This window comes from Pseudophryne corroboree, chromosome 7, assembly GCF_028390025.1.
Source record: "Pseudophryne corroboree isolate aPseCor3 chromosome 7, aPseCor3.hap2, whole genome shotgun sequence".
In the NCBI taxonomy this organism is placed as follows: Eukaryota; Metazoa; Chordata; class Amphibia; order Anura; family Myobatrachidae; genus Pseudophryne; species Pseudophryne corroboree.
Genome location: NC_086450.1, coordinates 198,757,464 through 198,779,791, shown reverse-complemented (window position 1 = coordinate 198,779,791; position 22,328 = coordinate 198,757,464). Strand labels below are relative to the sequence as shown.

Below are 22,328 nucleotides of genomic sequence, written 5' to 3'. Positions count from 1 at the left end.
GTGCATTGAAGCACTGAGACTTGGCCTGGTTTTAGGAGATTTCTGACTAGTTCGGATAACTCCCTGGCTTTCTCCTCCGGGAGAAACACCTTTTTCTGGACTGTGTCCAGGATCATCCCTAGGAATAGAAGTCGTGTCGTCGGGATCAGCTGCGATTTTGGAATATTGAGAATCCAACCGTGCTGGCGCAGCACTATCTGAGATAGTGCTACTCCGACTTCCAACTGTTCCCTGGATCTTGCCCTTATCAGGAGATCGTCCAAGTAAGGGATAACTAAAACTCCCTTCCTTCGAAGGAGTATCATCATTTCGGCCATTACTTTGGTAAAGACCCGGGGTGCCGTGGACAATCCAAACGGCAGCGTCTGAAACTGATAGTGACAGTTCTGTACCACAAACCTGAGGTACCCTTGGTGAGAAGGGTAAATTGGGACATGTAGGTAAGCATCTTTGATGTCCAGAGACACCATATAGTCCCCTTCTTCCAGGTTTGCAATCACTGCTCTGAGTGACTCCATCTTGAATTTGAACCTTTGTATGTAAGTGTTCAAGGATTTTAGGTTTAAAATTGGTCTCACCGAGCCGTCCGGCTTCGGTACCACAAATAGTGTGGAATAGTACCCCTTTCCCTGTTGTAGGAGGGGTACCTTGATTATCACCTGCTGGGAATATAGCTTGTGAATGGCTTCCAATACTGCCTCCCTGTCTGAGGGAGACGTCGGTAAAGCAGACTTTAGAAAACGGCGAGGGGGAGACGTCTCGAATTCCAATTTGTACCCCTGTGATACCACCTGAAGGATCCAGGGGTCCACTTGCGAGTGGGCCCACTGCGCACTGAACTTCTTGAGACGGGCCCCCATCGTGCCTGAGTCCGCTTGTAAAGCCCCAGCGTCATGCTGAGGACTTTGCGGAGGCGGGAGAGGGCTTTTGTTCCTGGGAACTGGCTGTTTGTTGCAGCCTTTTTCCTCTCCCTCTGCCACGGGGCAGAAATGAGGCGCCTTTTGCCCGCTTGCCCTTATGGGGCCGAAAGGACTGCGCCTGATAATACGGCGTCTTCTTAGGTTGAGAAGCTACCTGGGGTAAAAATGTGGATTTTCCAGCAGTTGCCGTGGCTACCAGGTCTGATAGACCTACCCCAAATAACTCCTCCCCCTTATAAGGCAATACTTCCATGTGCCTTTTAGAATCCGCATCACCTGACCACTGCCGCGTCCATAAACCTCTTCTTGCAGAAATGGACAGCGCGCTAACTCTTGATGCCAGTCGGCAAATATCCCTCTGTGCATCACGCATATATAGAAATGCATCCTTCAAATGCTCTATAGTCAGTAATATACTGTCCCTATCTAGGGTATCAATATTTTCAGTCAGGGAATCCGACCACGCCAGGCCCGCACTGCACATCCAGGCTGAGGCGATTGCAGGTCGCAGTATAACACCCGTGTGAGTGTATATACATTTTAGGATATTCTCCAGCTTTCTATCGGCAGGTTCCTTTAGGGCGGCCGTATCAGGAGAGGGTAGTGCTACCTGTTTAGACAAGCGTGTGAGCGCTTTATTCACCCTAGGGGGTGTTTCCCAACGTGCCCTATCCTCTGGCGGGAAAGGGTACGATGCCAATAACCTTTTAGGAATTATCAGTTTTTTATCGGGGGAAACCCACGCCTCATCACACACTTCATTTAATTCCTCGGATACAGGAAAAACTACAGGCAGTTTTTTTCTCACCAAACATAATACCCTTTTTAGTGGTACTTGTATTATCAGAGATATGCAATACATTTTTCATTGCTTCAATCATGTAACGTGTGGCCCTAGTGGATGTCACGTTTGTCTCCTCATCATCGACACTGGAGTCAGTATCCGTGTCTGTGTCTGCCATTTGAGGTAACGGGCGTTTTAAAGCCCCTGATGGCGTTTGAGACCCCTGGACAGGCACAAGCTAAGTAGCCGGCTGTCTCATGTCGTCAACTGTCTGTCGTAAAGAGCTGACACTGTCACGCAATTCCTTCCATAAGCTCATCCACTCAGGTGTCGACTCCCTAGGGGGTGACAACTCTATAATAGGCAATTGCTCCGCCTCCATCTCATTTTCCTCCTCAAACATGTCGACACAATCATACCGACACACCGCACACACACAGGGAATGCTCTGATAGAGGACAGGACCCCACTAGCCCTTTGGGGAGACAGAGGGAGAGTATGCCAGCACACACCAGAGCGCTATATATAGACAGGAATACCACTATAAAATGTGCTTTTCCCTTTATAGCTGCTGTTAGTATTAAAACTGCGCCAAATTAGTGCCCCCCTCTCTTTTTTACCCTTTTCTGTAGTGCAGGACTGCAGGGGAGAGTCAGGGAGACGCCCTTCCAGCGGAGCTGTGATGGAAAATGGCGCCCGTGTGCTGAGGAGATAGGCTCCGCCCCCTTCTCGGCGGCCTTTTCTCCCGCTTTTTGGTGAGTTCTGGCAGGGGTTAAAATACATCCATATAGCCCTGGGGGTTATATGTGGTGTATTTATGCCAGCCAAGGTGTTTACATTGCTGCTCAGGGCGCCCCCCCCTAGCGCCCTGCACCTTCAGTGACCGAAGTATGAAGTGTGCCTGAGTAACAATGGCGCACAGCTGCAGTGCTGTGCGCTACCTTGTTGAAGACTGATGTCTTCTGCCGTCGATTTTTCCGGACCTCTTCTTGCTTCTGGCTCTGTAAGGGGGCCGGCGGCGCGGCTCTGGGACCGAGCTCCGAGGCTGGGCCTGTGTTCGGTCCCTCTGGAGCTAATGGTGTCCAGTAGCCTAAGAAGCCCAAGCTGGCTGCAAGCAGGCAGGTTCGCTTCTTCTCCCCTTAGTCCCTCGATGCAGTGAGCCTGTTGCCAGCAGGTCTCACTGAAAATAAAAAACCTAAAACTAAACTTTCACAAAGAAGCTCAGGAGAGCCCCTAGTGTGCACCCTTCTCGGCCGGGCACAAAAATCTAACTGAGGCTTGGAGGAGGGTCATAGGGGGAGGAGCCAGTGCACACCAGGTAGTCCTAAAGCTTTACTTTTGTGCCGAGTCTCCTGCGGAGCCGCTGTTCCCCATGGTCCTTACGGAGTTCCCAGCATCCACTAGGACGTCAGAGAAAATTCAATGTTTTCACTAGCTAGCTTTCATGTTCCAGGTCATCATTCGTTGTCTCTCCTATGAACAAGCACACCTTTCTTATTGGGATGTAGTTCATATACCGTCTGGCGGGATCCCGGCGTTCAGCATCCCGACGCTGAAATCCCGACAGCCGGTAAAATGTTGGCGGACGGAATACCAATCCCCCCCCCCCCCCGGTATTCACACTCGGGTGGTGGGTCCACGCCCCCACCTGAGGGAGAGTAAAGCGTGGCGAGTGCAACGTGCCTGCGAGGGGACTCACTCTCTGCCAGTATTATGGCTGGCGGAATGCCGCTGTTGGGATCACAGCTGTCATCCCGTCAGTCGGGAAATCGGATCCAACCCCTTCTTATTACCAAGACAATCAGTGAGCCAATAGGTGCACATATGAAAACTGAAGGGTCAAGGTTAGGCAGAACGTATTCACCTTGATTGTAGCCATTCATCTCTTCCAGTAGCTCTTAACCTGTCATGCCGTCACTAGGGGGGATACTTTCCTACACTTGTCGTTTACTTCCTCGCTCACCTGTATTGTGGGGCTAATTCAGACCTGATCGCTGCTGTGCGTTTTTGCACAGCGGGCGATCAGGTCTGAACTGCGTATGGCCATGCGCCGCAGTGCACATGTGCATGCAAGAGATGCTATCGGCATCGCAGCCCAGCGATCTCAGCCCTGCCTGTCAATCAGGAAGAAGCGTTTGCTGGGCGGGAGGGGGCGGGCCGGCGGCGTTTGGCCGCCGTTTTTGGGGGCGTGGTCTGGGTAATGCAGGCGTGCCCGGACCTTGCAGGGGGCCGGGCCTCGGCGGCGTCACACACAGACGCTGCAATCCGGGATGCGTCAAGTTGCTCCCTGCCGTCGCACAGGAAGCTGCATAGGTAGGGAGCTCTTTTTCAAGTATAAAGGCATCTCCGCTGTGCAATGCTTTTGTACTTGTGCGCGGGGGGGGGGGGGTAGGGCCTGACATGCGGGTCAGACTAGCCCATGCTGGGCGTCCCCCCACATGTCAGAGTAAATGATCGTCCGCATGTCAGAGTAAATGGTCGTAGATGTGCTAAATTTAGCACATCTACGATCAACTCTGAATTACCCCCTGTGTACGGACATCTGTGGTGCTAATTGTTACTTGTGTTCTGTTTATGTTTTGGCTACTGTCATTTTCTGTTTTACCTTGTTCTGTCACTGTTTTTGGTATGTGCGGTGCTGCAGACCTCTTGTGGCACCATATAAATAAAATGTATAATGTAATAACAACAACAACAACAACAACAACAACAACAACAGAGTTCTAGTGCCAAGGTTTCCTTTGTTTTTGCATCAATACACACACACACACACACACACACACACACACACACACGTATCATTCCCTTACCCTTTAAAAAATAAAAAATAAAAAGAGTGACATTTTTACCGCTTTCTTTAAGTAATAGTTAAAACTATTACTTACAGCTTACAGGAACACTGAGAAATAAAATAGCAAAGTAAAAAACTTTAACAGGCATTCTGTTTAAGATTACTCAGAGTGGATTAAATTTTGGAAATACTATGTCTTGGGGTGTGGTTGAAAGTATTTAGTTTACAAGAAATTAAACAGTAGGGTAATAGGAATCCTAAACCAATGGAAACTTCTCAAGTTTGCAGAGGGAAAAGACACCAACATTTTATATCCAAGTGCTGTGAGTCACGGCAGGCTGGTGTTCCGTATATTTCCAGTGCAGTGCATTTGGAACTGCAGCAAGCCAAGCTTATGTTCCTGATTGTGCTTTATTCAAAGTGTCCACAGAGACCATCAAATAACGCACCACGGACAATTAATCTGTGTACTCATACTGCCGCTGGTAGTGGAAAGGGATTGTATGTCATTCCAGATGTGGTAAAGCCACTGGAATACCCTGGCTCGCTCAAGTTCTTAATTAGATTCTTTTCTTAGAACTGTAGTTACTTTAAACAAAAATCCCACATTGGAGTAATAACGATGGGAAGATCTTAGTTGCACTGGAAAAAAGGATTCATTAACTTTTGATTTACAACCAGTCTCTAAAATTGCTGTATTGTTGGTTTCCCACTTTTTATGAACTCAATGCATTAAGCGGCCCATTTATCATTGATCGCATTCGCAATGCAGAATGCGATCACATTGGCGTCCCTGTGATGTGCTGAGTGTCTTGCCAGGCTGATGCACATGCGTGGTCACACTGACCGCACATGCACAGTGCTCACCGCCGGCTAGAAATAGGCCCATAAGCTACAATAGGCTACCGTCATCTGATGGTAGCTGCGGGGGCCAATATCGGGAATGCTTTTTGGAAATTGATAAAGTTGGCAGCATCACATCCCCCATAGAAACCTATGGTGGATGCGGCTGCAAGGAATGGATCTGGTTACCAAACTGGCGTTCAGGGGATGCCCAGAAGACCGATGCTGGGATCCTGACATCAATAAAAATCCTGACTGCCACCATCTCAATTGGAAAAACTCCAGAGAGGGTTACGGTTAGGCTGCATGAGAGGGAGTGGTTTAGGCATATGAGGGAGGATTAGGCTTCGGGGGGGGGGGGGTTAGTGCTAGGCCAGGGGTGCTTTAAGAGAGGAGGCCCGTGTGCAGCCTCCTCCATCTAGGCCCCCTTCTCTCTGCTGGCAGCGCTGTAGAGTCTGAGCACTAGAGGGCTCAAACTCTAATGCGCATGCGCAGATCTCCGGGAAGATAGTGCACTGGCCCTTTTCCCAGCAAATTCTCTACTGCGCATGAGCAAAATGCTGTGTAAATGGCTGGGACTCCGGAGGGGTAATTTCTAAGTGGGAAGATTTAGGAATAGACTGCGGGGAGGGAGGGCTAGGGTTAGGGTGGTAGGGTTACAATACTTACCTAGCAGGTGTCAGAATTCTGAGCACTGGGATGCCGCTGTCTGTAGTCTGACCGCCGTCATACCAAGCGCCGGGATCTCAATACCATCCCACTAACGGGAATGGGGGGATCGCAGCAGGCAGTGCTTAAAGTGGTCCTAGAGAGGAGGTGGTGGAACTCCCCCCGGTGTCCATGCAATAAAGGGGCGTGGTCTCAAAAGGAAAGAGGCATGGTCACACAATAGTATCCCAAATTAAAATGATGCCACACAGTAGCACAATCTTATTCACATTACACCATGTAGTAGTGTCCCTTATTCATGTTATGACACACATTAGTGCCCCTTATACACAAAGCCCACAGTAGTAGCACCCCTAACACACATAATGCCCACAGTAGTAGCACCCCTAACACACATAATGCCCACAGTAGTAGCACCCCGTAATACACATAATGACCACAGCAGTAGAGCCCCTTATACAATGTCCACAGTAGTAGTGCCCCTTATGCACTGTACTGGTAGTGCACGCAGTGGTAGTGTCCCTTATATAGAGCCCATAGTAGTGGTGCTCCTTATGCAATGCCCCCAGTAGTAGTGCCCCTTATGTCCCCAGGAGTCATGACCTTATGAAGTGCCCACTTTACAATGCCCTCATTAGTAGTGCCCCCAGTAGTAATGCCCTATGTAGTTTAGCCCCTGTAGTTAGCCCCCCAGTAATAATGCCCCCAGTAGTTTAGCCCCTGTAGTTAGCCTCCAAGTAGTAATGCCCCTATGTAGTTTGCCCCCAGTAGAAGCGCTGCTTACATTGTGGTAACACCATCTCAGTGGGCACCCAGCATCTCCCTGCGACGTCGGTCACACTTTGGGTTAGGTGAGCCGGAGGAGGCGGAACTGCGTTCCGTCTCCAAGTAGAACTGATGGAACGCAGTTCCGGCTCGTGACGGCTCACCTTAAACGCTGTCTCAAGTCCCAACCCCTCTCTGGGCAGCTTACCTTCTCCCTCTCTGGGCACAATTAGCAGCATGACCCCTCCCTGGACACAATTAGCAGCATACCCCCCTCCCTAGGCACAATTAGCAGAATCTCCCCTCTACCTAGGCACAATTATCAGAACCTCCCCTCTACCTAGGCACGATTAGCAGAATCCCCCCCACACACACACACGCACACACACACTCCCTGGGCAAAATGAAACAGCTCCCCCCTCCCTCCCCGGGCACAATTAGCAACACCCCACCCCTCCCTGGGCATCCTTAGCACCTACAAAACACTCACTGGACACACACATCAGCTCTCACACCCTCCCTGGGCACACTTAGCAGCATCTCCCCCCACCCACATGCAATCCTTGCCAGACAGGTCCCGCTGTCACCTGCCAGCCATACAGCGTGGACGTTCTGTGGCCGCAGTACTGAAGGAACCCTTTCAGTCACCATCACCAGTGTCTTGCTTCACTTGTCGGTGCACTTCCTTTGGCTCTGCCCACAACTCCGCCCAGGGCAGTCAAGAGCTGGACTGGGCCCAGGTACTTGTCAAGGGGCGTGGCCTAATCACAGGAGGTGTGGTCATGTACCCTTAGAAAAAAATACTGATTTTTTTTTATTTTAAGCACCTCCATGGCCTCACTGCAGACCAGTACACAGCAGAGTGTGCTGGGCTGAGGAGAAGAGCTGCAGCTGCTGCTGCCAAGGGGGAGGGGGCCTGGGCCCCTAATGGACCCTCACTGGGCCCCTCCATCAGACCTGGGCCCGGGTAATTTGTACCCTCTCCCCCCCTCTCTCGACACCGCTGACTCCGCCCAGTGTCTGACGTAGTTGGTGATGGGAGGCACTTACTGTGCACTGCCCGCTCTCCACATCTATTGGTGGGGGAGGTGTGGTGGCGGCCATCTCAGCGGCAGCGCGTAGTCAGTGTGAGTGACTCGCTGTCTCATTTCAATTAGACAGACTGGAAGGTGGGCCGGCAGAGGCGGAATGCAGTTCCGTCCCGTTCCGGCCCACTTTAACCCTTAGCAGCAGGTATCACAGATATCTGCTGCAGTCCCTCCTACATACATTCGGGGGCTACTTAACATTTGCAGACCAACCAACATGAACCATTCCTTTAGGTACAAAATACTCTGTGCCTGGACTTCCCTCTTGATTTATGATTTCCATAACCTGTGTTGAACTAGTTAAATGATAAGAAAGGCGTTTCTTCACAGGTGATGGCAATCATAAATTAAGAGGGAAGTCCAGGAACAGAGCAGTTTGTACCTAATGGAATGGGTCATGTTGGAGGGTATGCATTTGCTCAGGACGGCATAGCACACCGACAGAAGGAGGAAGCCCTCTGCAGGCTACAACACCGGCCGCAACACGAGCAGATAACATCAGCTGCGCCTGAAGCCGGGATTAACATCACATCAGCTCACAGCCCGCTGGACGCAGCGGGACTCGTGAGCGCTGCCAGCCCCGTCAGCCGCCGCAAAGGAAGAAAGATCAGAGACGCAGTGCTCTCAGCGGCTCCGGAACAACAAGTGCAGGGATAGGTAGGACAATTACTGGCAATCCAGGAAAAATAAAATCAAGTGTTGCTGGCTACTCCTTTACATACTCACTCAAAAGAGTGTGAACATTTGCTTAATAACTAATAATTATTTTTCTACAGGTACCGCTTTTTAACATATACTTATATATATAGTTCAATTAGTGCTTTCTCCCAAATACTACAAGTACCATTTCTTAAAGAAAGCAGCTTATATTCAATTAGCGCAGTGAATTAATTTTATTTAGGTATGCATTTGCTGCTAACCCCGGAATACAGGTGCTTTCAGGGGGTGGACTTCTCTTTGCCGGCGGCCGGGCTCCCAACGACCAGCATACCGGCGCCGGAATCCCGACCGATTTTCTCCCTCTTGGGGGTCCACAATTCCTCTGGAGGGAGAATAAATAGCACGGCGCGCGTAGCGTGCCACCGTGCCCGCAGCGTGGCGAGCGCAGCAAGCACGCAAGGGGCTCATTTGTATTCACCCAGCTGTCGGTATGCCGGCGGTCAGGATTCCGGCGCCGGTATGCTGGTCGTCAGGAGCCCGGCCGCCGGCAAACCCAACTACACCCCTTTCAGGAAATAGCCACAAATATTGTTTGATGAATGGGCCCCTAACACATTTTAAAGAATGTTTCATTCAAGAAGCCACAATTAATTGTATGCGGTGCGAAAATCCTTATTGCAGTCCAACATGAGTGCTAATATACATTTAAGAAAGTCATGTCTCCCAGAAGACTAACCTCACAAAACCTCCCGAGGCAGCATATTATACACATCTGCTCCCAAAATGTCTTATAATACCAAATAAAATACATCTAGACTTAATAGCACAGTCATCAATACTACACATTAGCTTTCATTAGGTTAACATCCAGTACAGTTATCAGTGCTGGTATACATGCAAGTGTCCAGGAGGACGCTACTTACATACAAGAGGGACCTTAAGGCAGCGATGGATCCAGGCTACCCAGCACACAGGTTTTGATATACTTTTCAATGGCTCCTGAAGCCAACATATCATGTGGTCATTTGGTCATCAGATAAGATGCCGCCTGGCGGACAAAATACAGACACTGAGAATCACGACTGTTCTCTAAGTGGGACGCGCTCACGTACTCACGCGCGGGGAAGGGGGGGAGGTGATGATAGCTTTAGGAAGGAGAAGGGGGTTAGAGTTAGTGTGTAGGGTTAGGGTCCTACAAGGGAGGGTTAGGGTAGGGGACAGGAGAAGATTATGGTGCTAACTATGGGGCTGTGGGGATTTTAATGGATGGGATACAGATGTCTGTATTCTGACCATCGGCATTACATACTGAACCCATCTGTACGATATATTGTATCTGCAGTGCAGCCTAGCTGATGCAATATCTTCGTGAAAGATATCATTCACAGATGTAGTGTGCGTACACACTTGCAGATGGTCGTGACTATGGTGGTTATTCCGAGTTGTTCGCTCGCAAGCTGCTTTTAGCAGCTTTGCACACGCTAAGCCGCCGCCTACTGGGAGTGAATCTTAGCTTATCAAAATTGCGAACGAAAGATTCGCAATATTGCGAAAAAACTTCTCTGTGCAGTTTCTGAGTAGCTCGAGACTTACTCTGCCAGTGCGATCAGTTCAGTGCTTGTCGTTCCTGGTTTGACGTCACAAACACACCCAGCGTTCGCCCAGACACTCCTCCGTTTCTCCAGCCACTCCCGCGTTTTTCCCAGAAACTGTAGCGTTTTTTCACACACTCCCATAAAACGGCCAGTTTCCGCCCAGAAACACCCACTTCCTGTCAATCACATTACGATCACCAGAACGAAGAAAAAACCTCGTAATGCCATGAGTAAAATACCTAACTGCATAGCAAATTTACTTGGCGCAGTCGCACTGCGGACATTGCGCATGCGCATTAGCGACTTATCGCTCCGTTGCAAGAAACAAAATAACGAGCGAACAACTCGGAATGACCCCCTATATACCGTTCATCAGCTTTACAAACAATATAGTGGGATCGCCCTGATGTCCCACCTTCCACCTCTGATGTAAGATGTCACTATAGATTTCAGTCCCCACAGTTTGCAATGGATCAGGGTTCTAAAACTAAATCCCTGGCTAGATGGGGCTAAAAATAGATTTATTTCCTAACTTTAGAAAAAAAAGTGCTTGATTTCTCCTCATATTGGAACAGCTTGCATTGCTCTAAGTGCAGGGTCTATGAAATGGGAGATGCTAAATTCAGTGCCAGATTTGTGTAACCTTGGGGCGAGTTACTATTTCTCGATGGACCCTGTATTTGGAAGCTTAATACCTCCCCCCTCATCTCCCTCCTTTTTGTTTTTATAATAATATTCTGCCATGTTCACCCTTACACTGAGCAGATGCCAGTAACGTCAGCATGGAGACACAGACTGCTTTCTGAACCAATTCGCAGGATCAAGCCGTGCCATGTGTCAGCAGCAATGTCGCGGGGAGACTGTACAATGAGGTAAGGCCTCATAGAAGCCTTGGGCAGCATGACAAAGAGGTGTGTTGTAGGTTAATAGACTGGATCCTACTGATTAACACCAGCAGGGTAAGACTAAAACAAACATGCCACTCTGCTAGTATAATCTCAGGGCAGCTTACTATAAACTCGTGTCACATGAGCACGTGCTGTCGGAGAGATGACTCCACCTGAACAAACATTTGGGTTAAGAAGGGTTAAAAAAAAAGCAAAACAGGAAATTTTTACTGCATCTTATTTGTGATAAAACATTTTGTCAATACAGGTGCTGCAGTAGTAGCATCTTTTCTAATCGCTGCTGCATCCAAAGACACAGCAGTGATTCAAACTGTGTCCATCTCTGAATCACCCCCACATTGATCTCTATTGCGAACACATAAAAAACACACAAGGCATTAGTGACTGCTGGAATAGACCATGATTGCTAGGTCTTATATCTTCTAGTGTTCATGGTTTGTTCCAGTATTTACTAAAAACTCCATGTGTACCCTGGACCTCTATTCCCCCACGTGCATGAATGACGATTCGGCCAATCGGACCACAAATCATTAGGACTGTTCTAGTTGATGTTACCCAGATTCTTCATGCAGTGACAGATTTAAGGCCGCCCCTTGGCACAACATTATTGTGTGTGTGTGTGTGTGTGTGTATGTATGTGTGTGTCTCATCTCCCTGCTGGTGCTTCCTGCGCTAGCCAAGGTGCAGGCAGTAGTTAAAGAATGATTTATCTGCAGAGGGGCGGTGCAGGGTCGCCCCCAACAGGTGGCACCTCTAGGCACTTGCCAAGTGGGTAATTCAACACTGCCTTCAGGTACATGGAAAGTTCTGTGCTTAAAAGCTGCACTCTTCTTGCTTTCTAAGGTCTGGCGTTTAAGTATGGGTGACGGTGACACACCTGCCAGGAATTTCCTATTAGCAATGAGGGCATCAAAAACACTGTTGCCTAAATAAATCCAATGAGCCATAACAGGCCAGTGGAACCTTTTGGGGACTTTGCTGATCAGAATAATGTTGCACTAAAGTACTGTATAATTTAGTAATTTTCCATATCTCAACAAACTCCACCCATAACTACTTTTTCAGTTTTAAGTGGAATTCTTCTTCAATGATACATTAACTTGGTAATGTTCAAATGCAATGCCAGCAATTTTATGAATGTTAATTATTGACAGAGTTCTAGGTTTTACATGTACCCTGAGATGTTTACATATTTTGATGTACTTAGACACTGTCAACAAAATTATTCAGGTTTAATTAATGTCAATAGTGTCATCTAATCAATGTTATATTAATAATGTGAAGTACAGGTTTATCTCTCAGTTTTATTGGTTTTGAATCACAACGCAATCCAGACCCTCCAACATGACCCACCCCACTGGGTACAAAATGCTCTGTTTCTGGACTTCCCTCTTACTTTATGATTTCCATCACATGTGTTGAACTAGTTAAATGATAAGAAAGCTGTTTCTTCACAGGTGATGGCAATAATAAATTAAGAGGGAAGTCCAGAAACAGAGCATTTTGTACCTAGTGGGGCGGGTCATGTTGGAGGGTATGCGCAATCAGGTCCATGATGAGGCTACATGAAAGTTTTACACTACTCACACATGGGCGTTAGAGAATAAGGCTCATTAAAGCATAACTAATGTGACCTTGCTTCAGGTGAGCTTTTGAAAGCTGCAATGCATCATAGTGCATTATACAATTTACATACTGCTTCGGCTGATATTATTTTGTTAGCAATTATTTATAATGTGTCACAAAGACCTTCTGTGTTGTACAGTGAGGCGGTTTCAGATGTTGCCAAAGGAGTAGAGGATCAACAGGTATTTTCAAGAAGTATAAAAGCAACAATATCCGGATATTAAACATAATACTGTGCATAAGACATAATAGGTAAGGTTTACAACAAACAAAGTGTTGTACAAAACAGACAAGAGGCATGATACAAGGATGTACAGGTGGAATAAATGGGAGCAGGAGAGCAGCAATTCCCAAAGAAAGCCTATTATATTTTATAGTTCGTGAATGCTGCATTCAAAATTGAAATGATATGGCTGCTCGTTAGGTAGGAAATAGGCCATTTGCTTTCATTGTTTATTTGGCACCCAGGCATTAGAGAGGGTGACGGATCTACCAAGCTTCGCTAACACATGTCAGCTCCCGTGTGTACACACCTGTATACAGCACTGCATTTAATTTATTAGCTCTTGAATTGTTCACTTAATTAAGCCGATTCAGCCAAAACAACCTATATGCAACACACAAAGCTACTGTAATTAGTCATTAAACATCCATTAAATGCTTTTGCAGCACAGAGGACTAGGACGAGATAGAAAGAGAATAGCGATAACACCTTCAGCTCCGCAATGTAAAGATATTTCCCCTAGCCAAAAATCTGCAGAAACTGTGACTTTTGTTCAATTGGATTTCCACATCAAGTAACAATTATACTAAAATGTAAATTATACTCCAACGAGAAGAACACAGAGGCAGCAGGAAACATAAAATGCAATAAAGCTTAAAATGTTAACATGCATACTAGACAGTCTACAAAATTGGAGGAAGCAGAACATGGATGTAAATTAAATTCCATATTCAGCAACTGATTACATGTTTTATTTGGGAGTTAATTCACACAATATGGATTTCATTTACCACAACTTTATAAAAGCAGTTTCTTCCATAATCTACATCCCACACGGGAGAGTTTGATGTAATGGAGCATTAGTGGTTTGGATATGTCACATTGCCATGTCCAATAAGATCCTCTCTGGCCTTGTGGTAGTTTTCAACACACAGGTGCAGGGCTATCGGGCAAGTGGCTGAATATTGGCTGTGACACACCAGCACGTGGGAAACTTTAGAGACTTTGCTTTCAGTTAATCAACACTTTAGATTGCTTTCTGCATCTGCAGTATCCCTGGCTGAGCAGACAACAAAGGTTTAGGCAAAGAGAATATCCTCATGTGCTGGACAGATACTTCATTAACAGCGTACCGGCTCTCCTAAACACAACAAATGATTCTCAGTCTGAGAATTACTGATGGACACGCTAAATTAAACATTAATAATGATGCGTAAAGTCATGTGTAAGTTCTCTCTTGATGCTTCGCTGAAAGAAGTGTCAGCTCTTGTACGCTGAATTGCTGCAAAGTGTACAGCACATGATATCAAATTCTAAAGGCTTCTGTGGTAATTGTGAGATGAGATGAAAAGAAAATCTTTACCTTGGCTTCACATTTGCGATGACATGATAGTCGGCAGACTGGATGGGAGGAAGAGAGGAATGTAAGTTAGAATTGTCAGTGCCATAGTGAACAGTTATCATACACATGCACCCAACCGCCACCTACACCATCAGTGCGTGGTAAAGTACAGTAAATCCACCAACGTCAGTCTGCAGTGCCTGGGGCTTCACTTTCTATTTCAAGCGTTTTCAAATAAAAAAAAACAAGTTTTCAAATCCCTCCTACCGCCTCAGGAATCAAGTTTCAATGAGTTTGGTATAAGATACAGAACTGTCATCCTGGATTTATATAATATTATGGGCAGTAACTTCTCTTTCTACCACATAACAAGGTACAGTAATTGCTTATTATCTCACGGTCATATAACATGGCATAAGCCATTGTCATAAACCAGACACAATAATATCACTCCCTCACATATACTGATGCAGCACTCTCATTTCATCACACAAAGCAATCTATAATTCCATTACAATTGCACATTCCCTCTCATACAGCATACTATCATTCCATTGTGAAAAATTATGCAATAAAAAATCCATCACAATTTATCTTTCAATCGTATACTATACAGCACATATAGCATTCTATCACAAACAACACAAAACAATCTAAAGTGGCGTTACAATTTCCCATTCCCTCATATACTGTACTAGGTGATTCATCGCACCCTACGGATGCTCTTCACACCGTCGTTAAGGGGCTACACCCCCTTAACCCTTGCACGCCCTTGTGGCGTGAAATATTTTTATTTTCTCTGACGTCCTAAGTGGATGCTGGGACTCCGTAAGGACCATGGGGAATAGCGGCTCCGCAGGAGACTGGGCACAACTAAAGAAAGCTTTAGGACTACCTGGTGTGCACTGGCTCCTCCCACTATGACCCTCCTCCAGACCTCAGTTAGAATCTTGTGCCCGGCTGAGCTGGATGCACACTAGGGGCTCTCCTGAGCTCCTAGAAAGAAAGTATATTTTAGGTTTTGTATTTTACAATGAGATCTGCTGGCAACAGACTCACTGCAGCGAGGGACTAAGGGGAGAAGAAGCGAACCTACCTGACTGGAGATAGTTTGGGCTTCTTAGGCTACTGGACACCACTAGCTCCAGAGGGATCGAACACAGGACCCGACCTCGATCGTTCGGTCCCGGAGCCGCGCCGCCGTCCCCCTTACAGAGCCAGAAGCAAGAAGTGGTCCGGAAAATCGGCGGCAGAAGACCTCGGTCTTCAACAAGGTAGCGCACAGCACTCTGCAGCTGTGCGCCATTGCTCCTCATGCACACCTCACACTCCGGTCACTGATGGGTGCAGGGCGCTGGGGGGGCGCCCTGAGCAGCAATATAAACACCTTGGCTGGAAAATCATCACAATATATAGTCCCAGGGCTATATATGTGATAAATTACCCCTGCCAGAATTCCTGAAAAAAGCGGGAGAAAAGTCCGCCGAAAAAGGGGCGGGGCTAACTCCCTCAGCACACTGGCGCCATTTTTTCTTCACAGTGCAGCTGGAAGACAGCTCCCCAGGCTCTCCCCTGTAGTTTTCAGGCTCAAAGGGTTAAAAAGAGAGGGGGGGGCACTAAATTTAGGCGCAATATGTGTATACAAGCAGCTATTGGGGGAAAAATCACTCAGTTATAGTGTTAATCCCTGCATTATATAGCGCTCTGGTGTGTGCTGGCATACTCTCTCTCTGTCTCCCCAAAGGACTCTGTGGGGTCCTGTCCTCAGTCAGAGCATTCCCTGTGTGTGTGTGGTGTGTCGGTACGGCTGTGTCGACATGTTGGATGAGGAAGGTTACGTGGAGGCGGAGCAGAGGCCGATAAATGGGATGTCGCCCCCTGTGGGGCCGACATCAGAGTGGATGGATAGGTGGAAGGTATTAACCGACAATGTCAACTCCTTACATAAAAGGCTGGATGACGTAACAGCTGTGGGACAGCCGGCTTCTCAGTCCGCGCCTGCCCAGGCGTCTCAAAGGCCATCAGGGGCTCAAAAAACGCCCGTTACCTCAGATGGCAGACACAGATGTCGACACGGAGTCTGACTCCAGCGTCGACGAGATTGAGACATATACACAATCCACTAGGAACATCCGTTGCATGATCTCGGCAATGAAAAATGTGTCACACATTTCTGACATGAACCCAAGTACCACATAAAAGGGGTTTTATGTTTGGGGAGAAAAAGCAGGCAGTGTTTTGTTCCCCCATCAGATGAGTGAATGAAGTGTGTGAAGAAGCGTGGGTTCCCCCGATAAGAAACTGGTAATTTCTAAAAAGTTACTGATGGCGTACCCTTTCCCGCCAGAGGATAGGTCACGTTGGGAGATATCCCCTAGGGTGGATAAGGCGCTCACACGTTTGTCAAAAAAGGTGGCACTGCCGTCTTAGGATACGGCCACTTTGAAGGAGCCTGCTGTTAAAAAGCAGAAGGCTATCCTGAAGTCTGTATATACACACTCAGGTACTATACTGAAACCTGCAATTGCCTCAGCATGAATAGTGCTGCTGCAGCGTGGTCTGATACCCTGTCAATATTAATACCCTAGACAGAGATAATATTTTGCTAACATAGAGCATATTAAAGACGTCGTCTTATAATATGAGGGATGCACAGAGGGATATTTGCCGGCTGGCATCCAGAATTAAGGCAATGTCCATTCTGCCAGGAGGGTATTAGAGACCCGGCAGTGGACAGGTGATGCTGACTTTAAAAGGCACATGGAGATTCTGCCTTATAAGGGTGAGGAATTGTTTGGGGATGGTCTCTGGGACCTCGTATCCACAGCAACAGCTGGGAAGAAATTTTTTTACCTCAGGTTTCCTCACAGCCTAAGAAAGCACCATATTTTCAGGTACAGTCCTTTCGGCTTCAGAAAAGCAAGCGGGTCAAAGGCGCTTCCTTTCTGCACAGAGACAAGGGAAGAAGGAAAAAGCTGCACCAGACAGCCAGTTCCCAGGATCAAAAATCTTCTCCCGCTTCCTCTGAGTCCACCGCATGACGCTGGGGCTCCACAGGTGGAGACAGGTGCGGTGGGGGCGCGTCTCGGGAACTTCAGGGACCAGTGGGCTTGCCCACAGGTGGATCCCTAGGTTCTGCAAGTAGTATCACAGGGATACAAGCTGGAGTTTGAGGCGACTCCCCCTCGCCGTTACCTCACATCAGCCTTGCCTGCTGACCTCGGAGAAAGGGAGGTAGTACTGGCGGCAATTCACAAGCTGTACTTCCAGCAGGTGAAATCAAGGTACCCCTCCTTCAACAAGGCCGGGGTTACTATTCCAAAATGTTTGTGGTACCGAAACCAGACGGTTCGGTGAGACCCATTCTAAAATTGAAATCCTTGAACACTTATATAAGAAGGTTCAAGTTCAAAATGGAATCGCTCAGGGCGATTATTGCAAGCCTGGAGAATTTCATGTTATCACTGGACATCAAGGATGCTTACCTGCATGTCCCTATTTACCCTCCTCACCAGGAGTACCTCAAAATTGTGGTACAGGTTTGTCATTACCAATTCCAGACGTTGCCGTTGGTCTGTCCCCAGCACCGAGGGTATTTACCAAGGTAATGGCCGAAATAATTATCCCGTACTTGGACGATCTCCTTATAAAGGCGAGGTCCAGGGAGCAGTTGTTCGTCGGAGTAGCACTATCTCGGGAAGTGCTACAACAGCACGGCTGGATTCTGAATATTCCAAAGTCGCAGCTGGTTCCTACGACGCGTCTACTGTTCCTGGGTATGGTTCTGGACACAGAACAAGAAAAAAGGGTTTCTCCCGGAGGAGAAGTCCAAGGAGTTGTCGTCTCTAGACAGAGACCTCCTAATACAAATACAGGTGTCGGTGCATCAATGCACGCGAGCCCTGGGAAAGATGGTAGCTTCTTACGAAGAAATTCCATTCGGCAGGTTCCATGCAAGGATCTTCCAGTGGGATCTGTTGGACAAGTGGTCCGGGTCGCATCTTCAGATGCATCGGCGGATAACCCTGTCTCCAAGGGCCAGGGTGTCGCTGTTGTGGTGGCTGCAGAGTGCTCATCTTCTAGAGGGCCGCAGATTCGGCATACAGGACTGGGTCCTGGTGACCACGGATGCCAGCCTTCGAGGCTAGGGGGCAGTCACACAGGGAAGAAACTTCCAAGGACTATGGACAAGTCAGGAGACTTCCCTACACATAAATATTCTAGAACTAAGGGCCATTTACAATGCCCTAAGTCAGGCTAGACCCTGCTTCAACACCGGCCGGTGCTGATCCAGTCAGACAACATCACGGCGGTCGCTCATGTAAACCGACAGGGCGGCACAAGAAGCAGGATGGCGATGGCAGAAGCCACAAGGATTCTCCGATGGGCGGAAAATAAGATTTTACTCACCGGTAAATCTATTTCTCGTAGTCCGTAGTGGATGCTGGGACTCCGTAAGGACCATGGGGAATAGCGGCTCCGCAGGAGACTGGGCACAGCTAAAGAAAGCTTTAGGACTACCTGGTGTGCACTGGCTCCTCCCACTATGACCCTCCTCCAGACCTCAGTTAGGATACTGTGCCCGGAAGAGCTGTCACAATAAGGAAGGATGTTGAATCCCGGGTAAGACTCATACCAGCCACACCAATCACACCGTATAACTCGTGATACTATACCCAGTTAACAGTATGAAATATAACGGAGCCTCTCAACAGATGGCTGCATATGGCGGAAATATGTTGCGTGCTGTGAGGCCAGGAAGGCCCCAACGGAGGAATTTCAGCTAGGTCGATTTCTGCACTTCCTACAGTCAGGGTGACTATGGGCCTAAAATTGGTTTCCATTAAGGTCCAGATTTCGGCTCTATCGATTTTCTTCCAAAATTGAACTGGCTTCACTGCCTGAAGTTCAGACTTTTGTTAAGGGAGTGCTGCATAGTCAGCCCCCGTTTGTTCCTCCAGTGGCACCGTGGGATCTCAACGTGGTGTTGGATTTCCTGAAGTCGCATTGGGTTGAGCCACTTAAATCCGTGGAGCTAAAATACCTCACGTGGAAAGTGGTCATGCTGTTGGCCTTGGCGTCGGCCAGGCGTGTATCAGAATTGGCGGCTTTGTCATGCAAAAGCCCTTATCTGATTTTTTATATGGATAAGGCGGAATTGAGGACTCGTTCCCAATTCTTTCCTAAGGAGGTATCAGTTTTTCATGTGAACCAACCTATTGTGGTACCTGCGGCTACTTGGGACTTGGAGGATTCCAAGTTACTGGACGTAGTCAGGGCCCTGAAAAGTATATGTTTCCAGGACGGCTGGAGTCAGGAAAACTGACTCGCTATTTATCCTGTATGCACCCAACAAGCTGGGTGCTCCTGCTTCTGAGCAGACTATTGCTCGCTGGATCTGTAGCACGATTCAGCTTGCACATTCTGCGGCTGGACTGCCGCATCCTAAATAGGTGAAAGCCCATTCCACGAGGAAAGGGGCTCTTCTTGGGCGGCTGCCCGAGGGGTCTCGGCTTTACAATTTTGCCGAGCTGTTACTTGGTCGGGTTCAAACACTTTTGCAAGAGTCTACAAGTTTGATACCCTGTCTGAGGAGGACCTAGAGTTTGCTCATTCGGTGCTGCAGAGTCATCCGCACTCTCCCGCCCGTTTGGGAGCTTTGGTATAATCCCCATGGTCCTTACGGAGTCCCAGCATCCACTTAGGACGTCAGAGAAAATAAGATTTTACTCACCGGTAAATCTATTTCTCGTAGTCCGTAGTGGATGCTGGGCGCCCATCCCAAGTGCGGATTGTCTGCAATACTTGTATATAGTTATTGCCTAACTAAAGGGTTATTGTTGAGCCATCTGTTGAGAGGCTCAGTTATATTTCATACTGTTAACTGGGTATAGTATCACGAGTTATACGGTGTGATTGGTGTGGCTGGTATGAGTCTTACCCGGGATTCAAAATCCTTCCTTATTGTGTCAGCTCTTCCGGGCACAGTATCCTAACTGAGGTCTGGAGGAGGGTCAATAGTGGGAGGAGCCAGTGCACACCAGGTAGTCCTAAAGCTTTCTTTAGTTGTGCCCAGTCTCCTGCGGAGCCGCTATTCCCCATGGTCCTTACGGAGTCCCAGCATCCACTACGGACTACGAGAAATAGATTTACCGGTGAGTAAAATCTTATTATATGGAGTATTACCTCCAATCATAATTGTGTGAGTGGTTAAATATTGCACGGACAAAGGGTGTGCAATGGTTAAGGGGTCGTAGCCCCGTGCAACGGCGTGAACAGTGCACGCAGGGCCTGATGATTCACCTAGTAGGTGCTGTGGTTGGGGAAGTGGTGGGTGCGGGGGAGAGGTCCAGGGGTGCCACGGGTGGGGGAGGGGCGGTTGTGGGGGTGCCGCGGGTGGGGGAGGGGCTGGTGCGGGGGTGCCGCGGGTGGGTGAGGGAGTCCGGAGCCACCGCAGGTGGGGGAGGAGCGGTTGCGGGGTGCCGCGGGTGGTGGGAAGGTGCGGGAGTGCTTCGGGTGCGGGAAGGGGTCCGGAGCCACCGCGGGTAGTGGAGGGAGTGTGTGGGGGTGCCGCGGATGGGGCCCGGAGGTACTGCGAGTGGGGGAGGGGTGGGTAATGCTTCTCCTGCTTCTCCTCCTGGAAGCAGCTAAGCTGCTGTCCTCCCTTTGGCAGTGGCTCTCCCGGAGACTCGCACAGCAACCAAGCAGCCAGTGACTATTGAAGAAGATGCACTCAATAAAATACAGCTCCCAGCAGCGCTCGTGCGTTAAGGGCTGCTGGGAGCTGTAGTTTATTTAGTTCGTCTACTTCCCTGTAAATGACACTGGCACTAACAATAGTGACTGGCTGGCAGAACTGACTGTCAATGTAAAAGGTGAGAGTGCTGTGCAGTGTCAGTGACACTGCAAACCCACTGCATTGCACAGCACTGTCACCTTGATTCAGCGTCCAGACATTACCCTCCATGATATCACCCACTCTATCGATTACATTAGCCATCTCGGGGCTTACAGGCCAGCAGCCCAGGTGCTGTGTTGCGGAGTCAGGGCCTCTGGTGATCTGGGCGCGGCTGTGGCGGGGAGGCACTTCTGTGACATCACGTGCAGACGGGACTTCGGGGCTCAGAGAGTATGTGGCGCAGGGAGGGCTATGAAAGCCTCCCGCTGCGCTGCTTTCATACACATCTATGCCAGTGGCCGCAGCATGTTTTTTTACACCTGCTCCGTGGCTAGGGAGTGGGGATTGTTGATGCCGGAGGGGGCAGGCGGACTGGCAGCAGGACGTAGGACGCTGCAGTAAAAGTCCCCCCCTTTCCCTCCTATCTACAGCGTAGAGACTTGCTTCATACCCTCCACAGTACCTTTTTGGCAGGTACATTCAGAGTTGATTGCAGCAGCAAATTTGTTAGCAGTTGGGCAAAACCATATGCACTGCAGGTGAGGCAGATGTAACATGTGCAGAGAGAGTTAGATTTGGGTGGGTTATATTGTTTCTGTGCAGGGTAAATACTGGCTGCTTTATTTTTACACTGCAATTTAGATTTCAGTTTGAACACACCACACCCAAATCTAACTCTCTCTGCACATGTTATATCTGCCCCCCCCTGCAGTGCACATGGTTTTGCCCAACTACAAATTTGCTGCTGCAGTCAACTCTGAATTAGGACCAATGCTCTATAACACATATAGCATACTCCCATTCCATTTCACAAAGCAATTTTTTTTTCCATTACAATTCTCATTCCATCACACAAAAGTAATGCAATCTCTCATTCAATCATATATACAACATAGAAATCTCTAATTCTGGTGCATGAACCATATCCAACGATCTATCATTCATCACTGCAGTAATCTATCATTCCAACACAAACAGCAACCTTTTAAATCATTGCTCATTCTAGACTGTGCTTTCTCATTCCAATGCATGCAATACACAGAGCAATCACTCTTTCCCATCCTTCATATACACTGTGTACAGCAATCATTAACTCTTATACACAAAATCTGTCTATCTTGACCTCTTATAAATAGGATCTGACTACAGGTGCAGACAGATGTCATGTGCAATCACAGATGCAGCATACTGGCCTTGTGTAAGGACTACACCACAT

General features: G+C 48.2%; 1 protein-coding gene and 1 long non-coding RNA gene across 11 annotated transcripts in view; one reads left to right on the top strand and one right to left on the bottom strand.

Annotated features, from left to right (window-relative positions):
• The window catches only part of TNS1 (tensin 1), a 937,838-nt gene that overhangs the window by 495,040 nt on the left and 420,470 nt on the right, over window positions 1–22,328 (bottom strand). For all 9 annotated transcript variants that reach the window (XM_063933939.1, XM_063933936.1, XM_063933946.1 and 6 more), the window contains exon 3: window positions 14,236–14,273. In XM_063933939.1, coding sequence (XP_063790009.1) covers window positions 14,236–14,273 — 38 coding nt within the window. The remainder of the gene's footprint in view (window positions 1–14,235; window positions 14,274–22,328) is intronic.
• Window positions 10,897–22,328, top strand: part of LOC134944976 (uncharacterized) — an 82,526-nt gene continuing 71,094 nt past the window's right edge. For both annotated transcript variants that reach the window (XR_010182003.1, XR_010182002.1), the window contains exon 1: window positions 10,897–10,987. This is a non-coding gene — a long non-coding RNA (uncharacterized LOC134944976). The remainder of the gene's footprint in view (window positions 10,988–22,328) is intronic.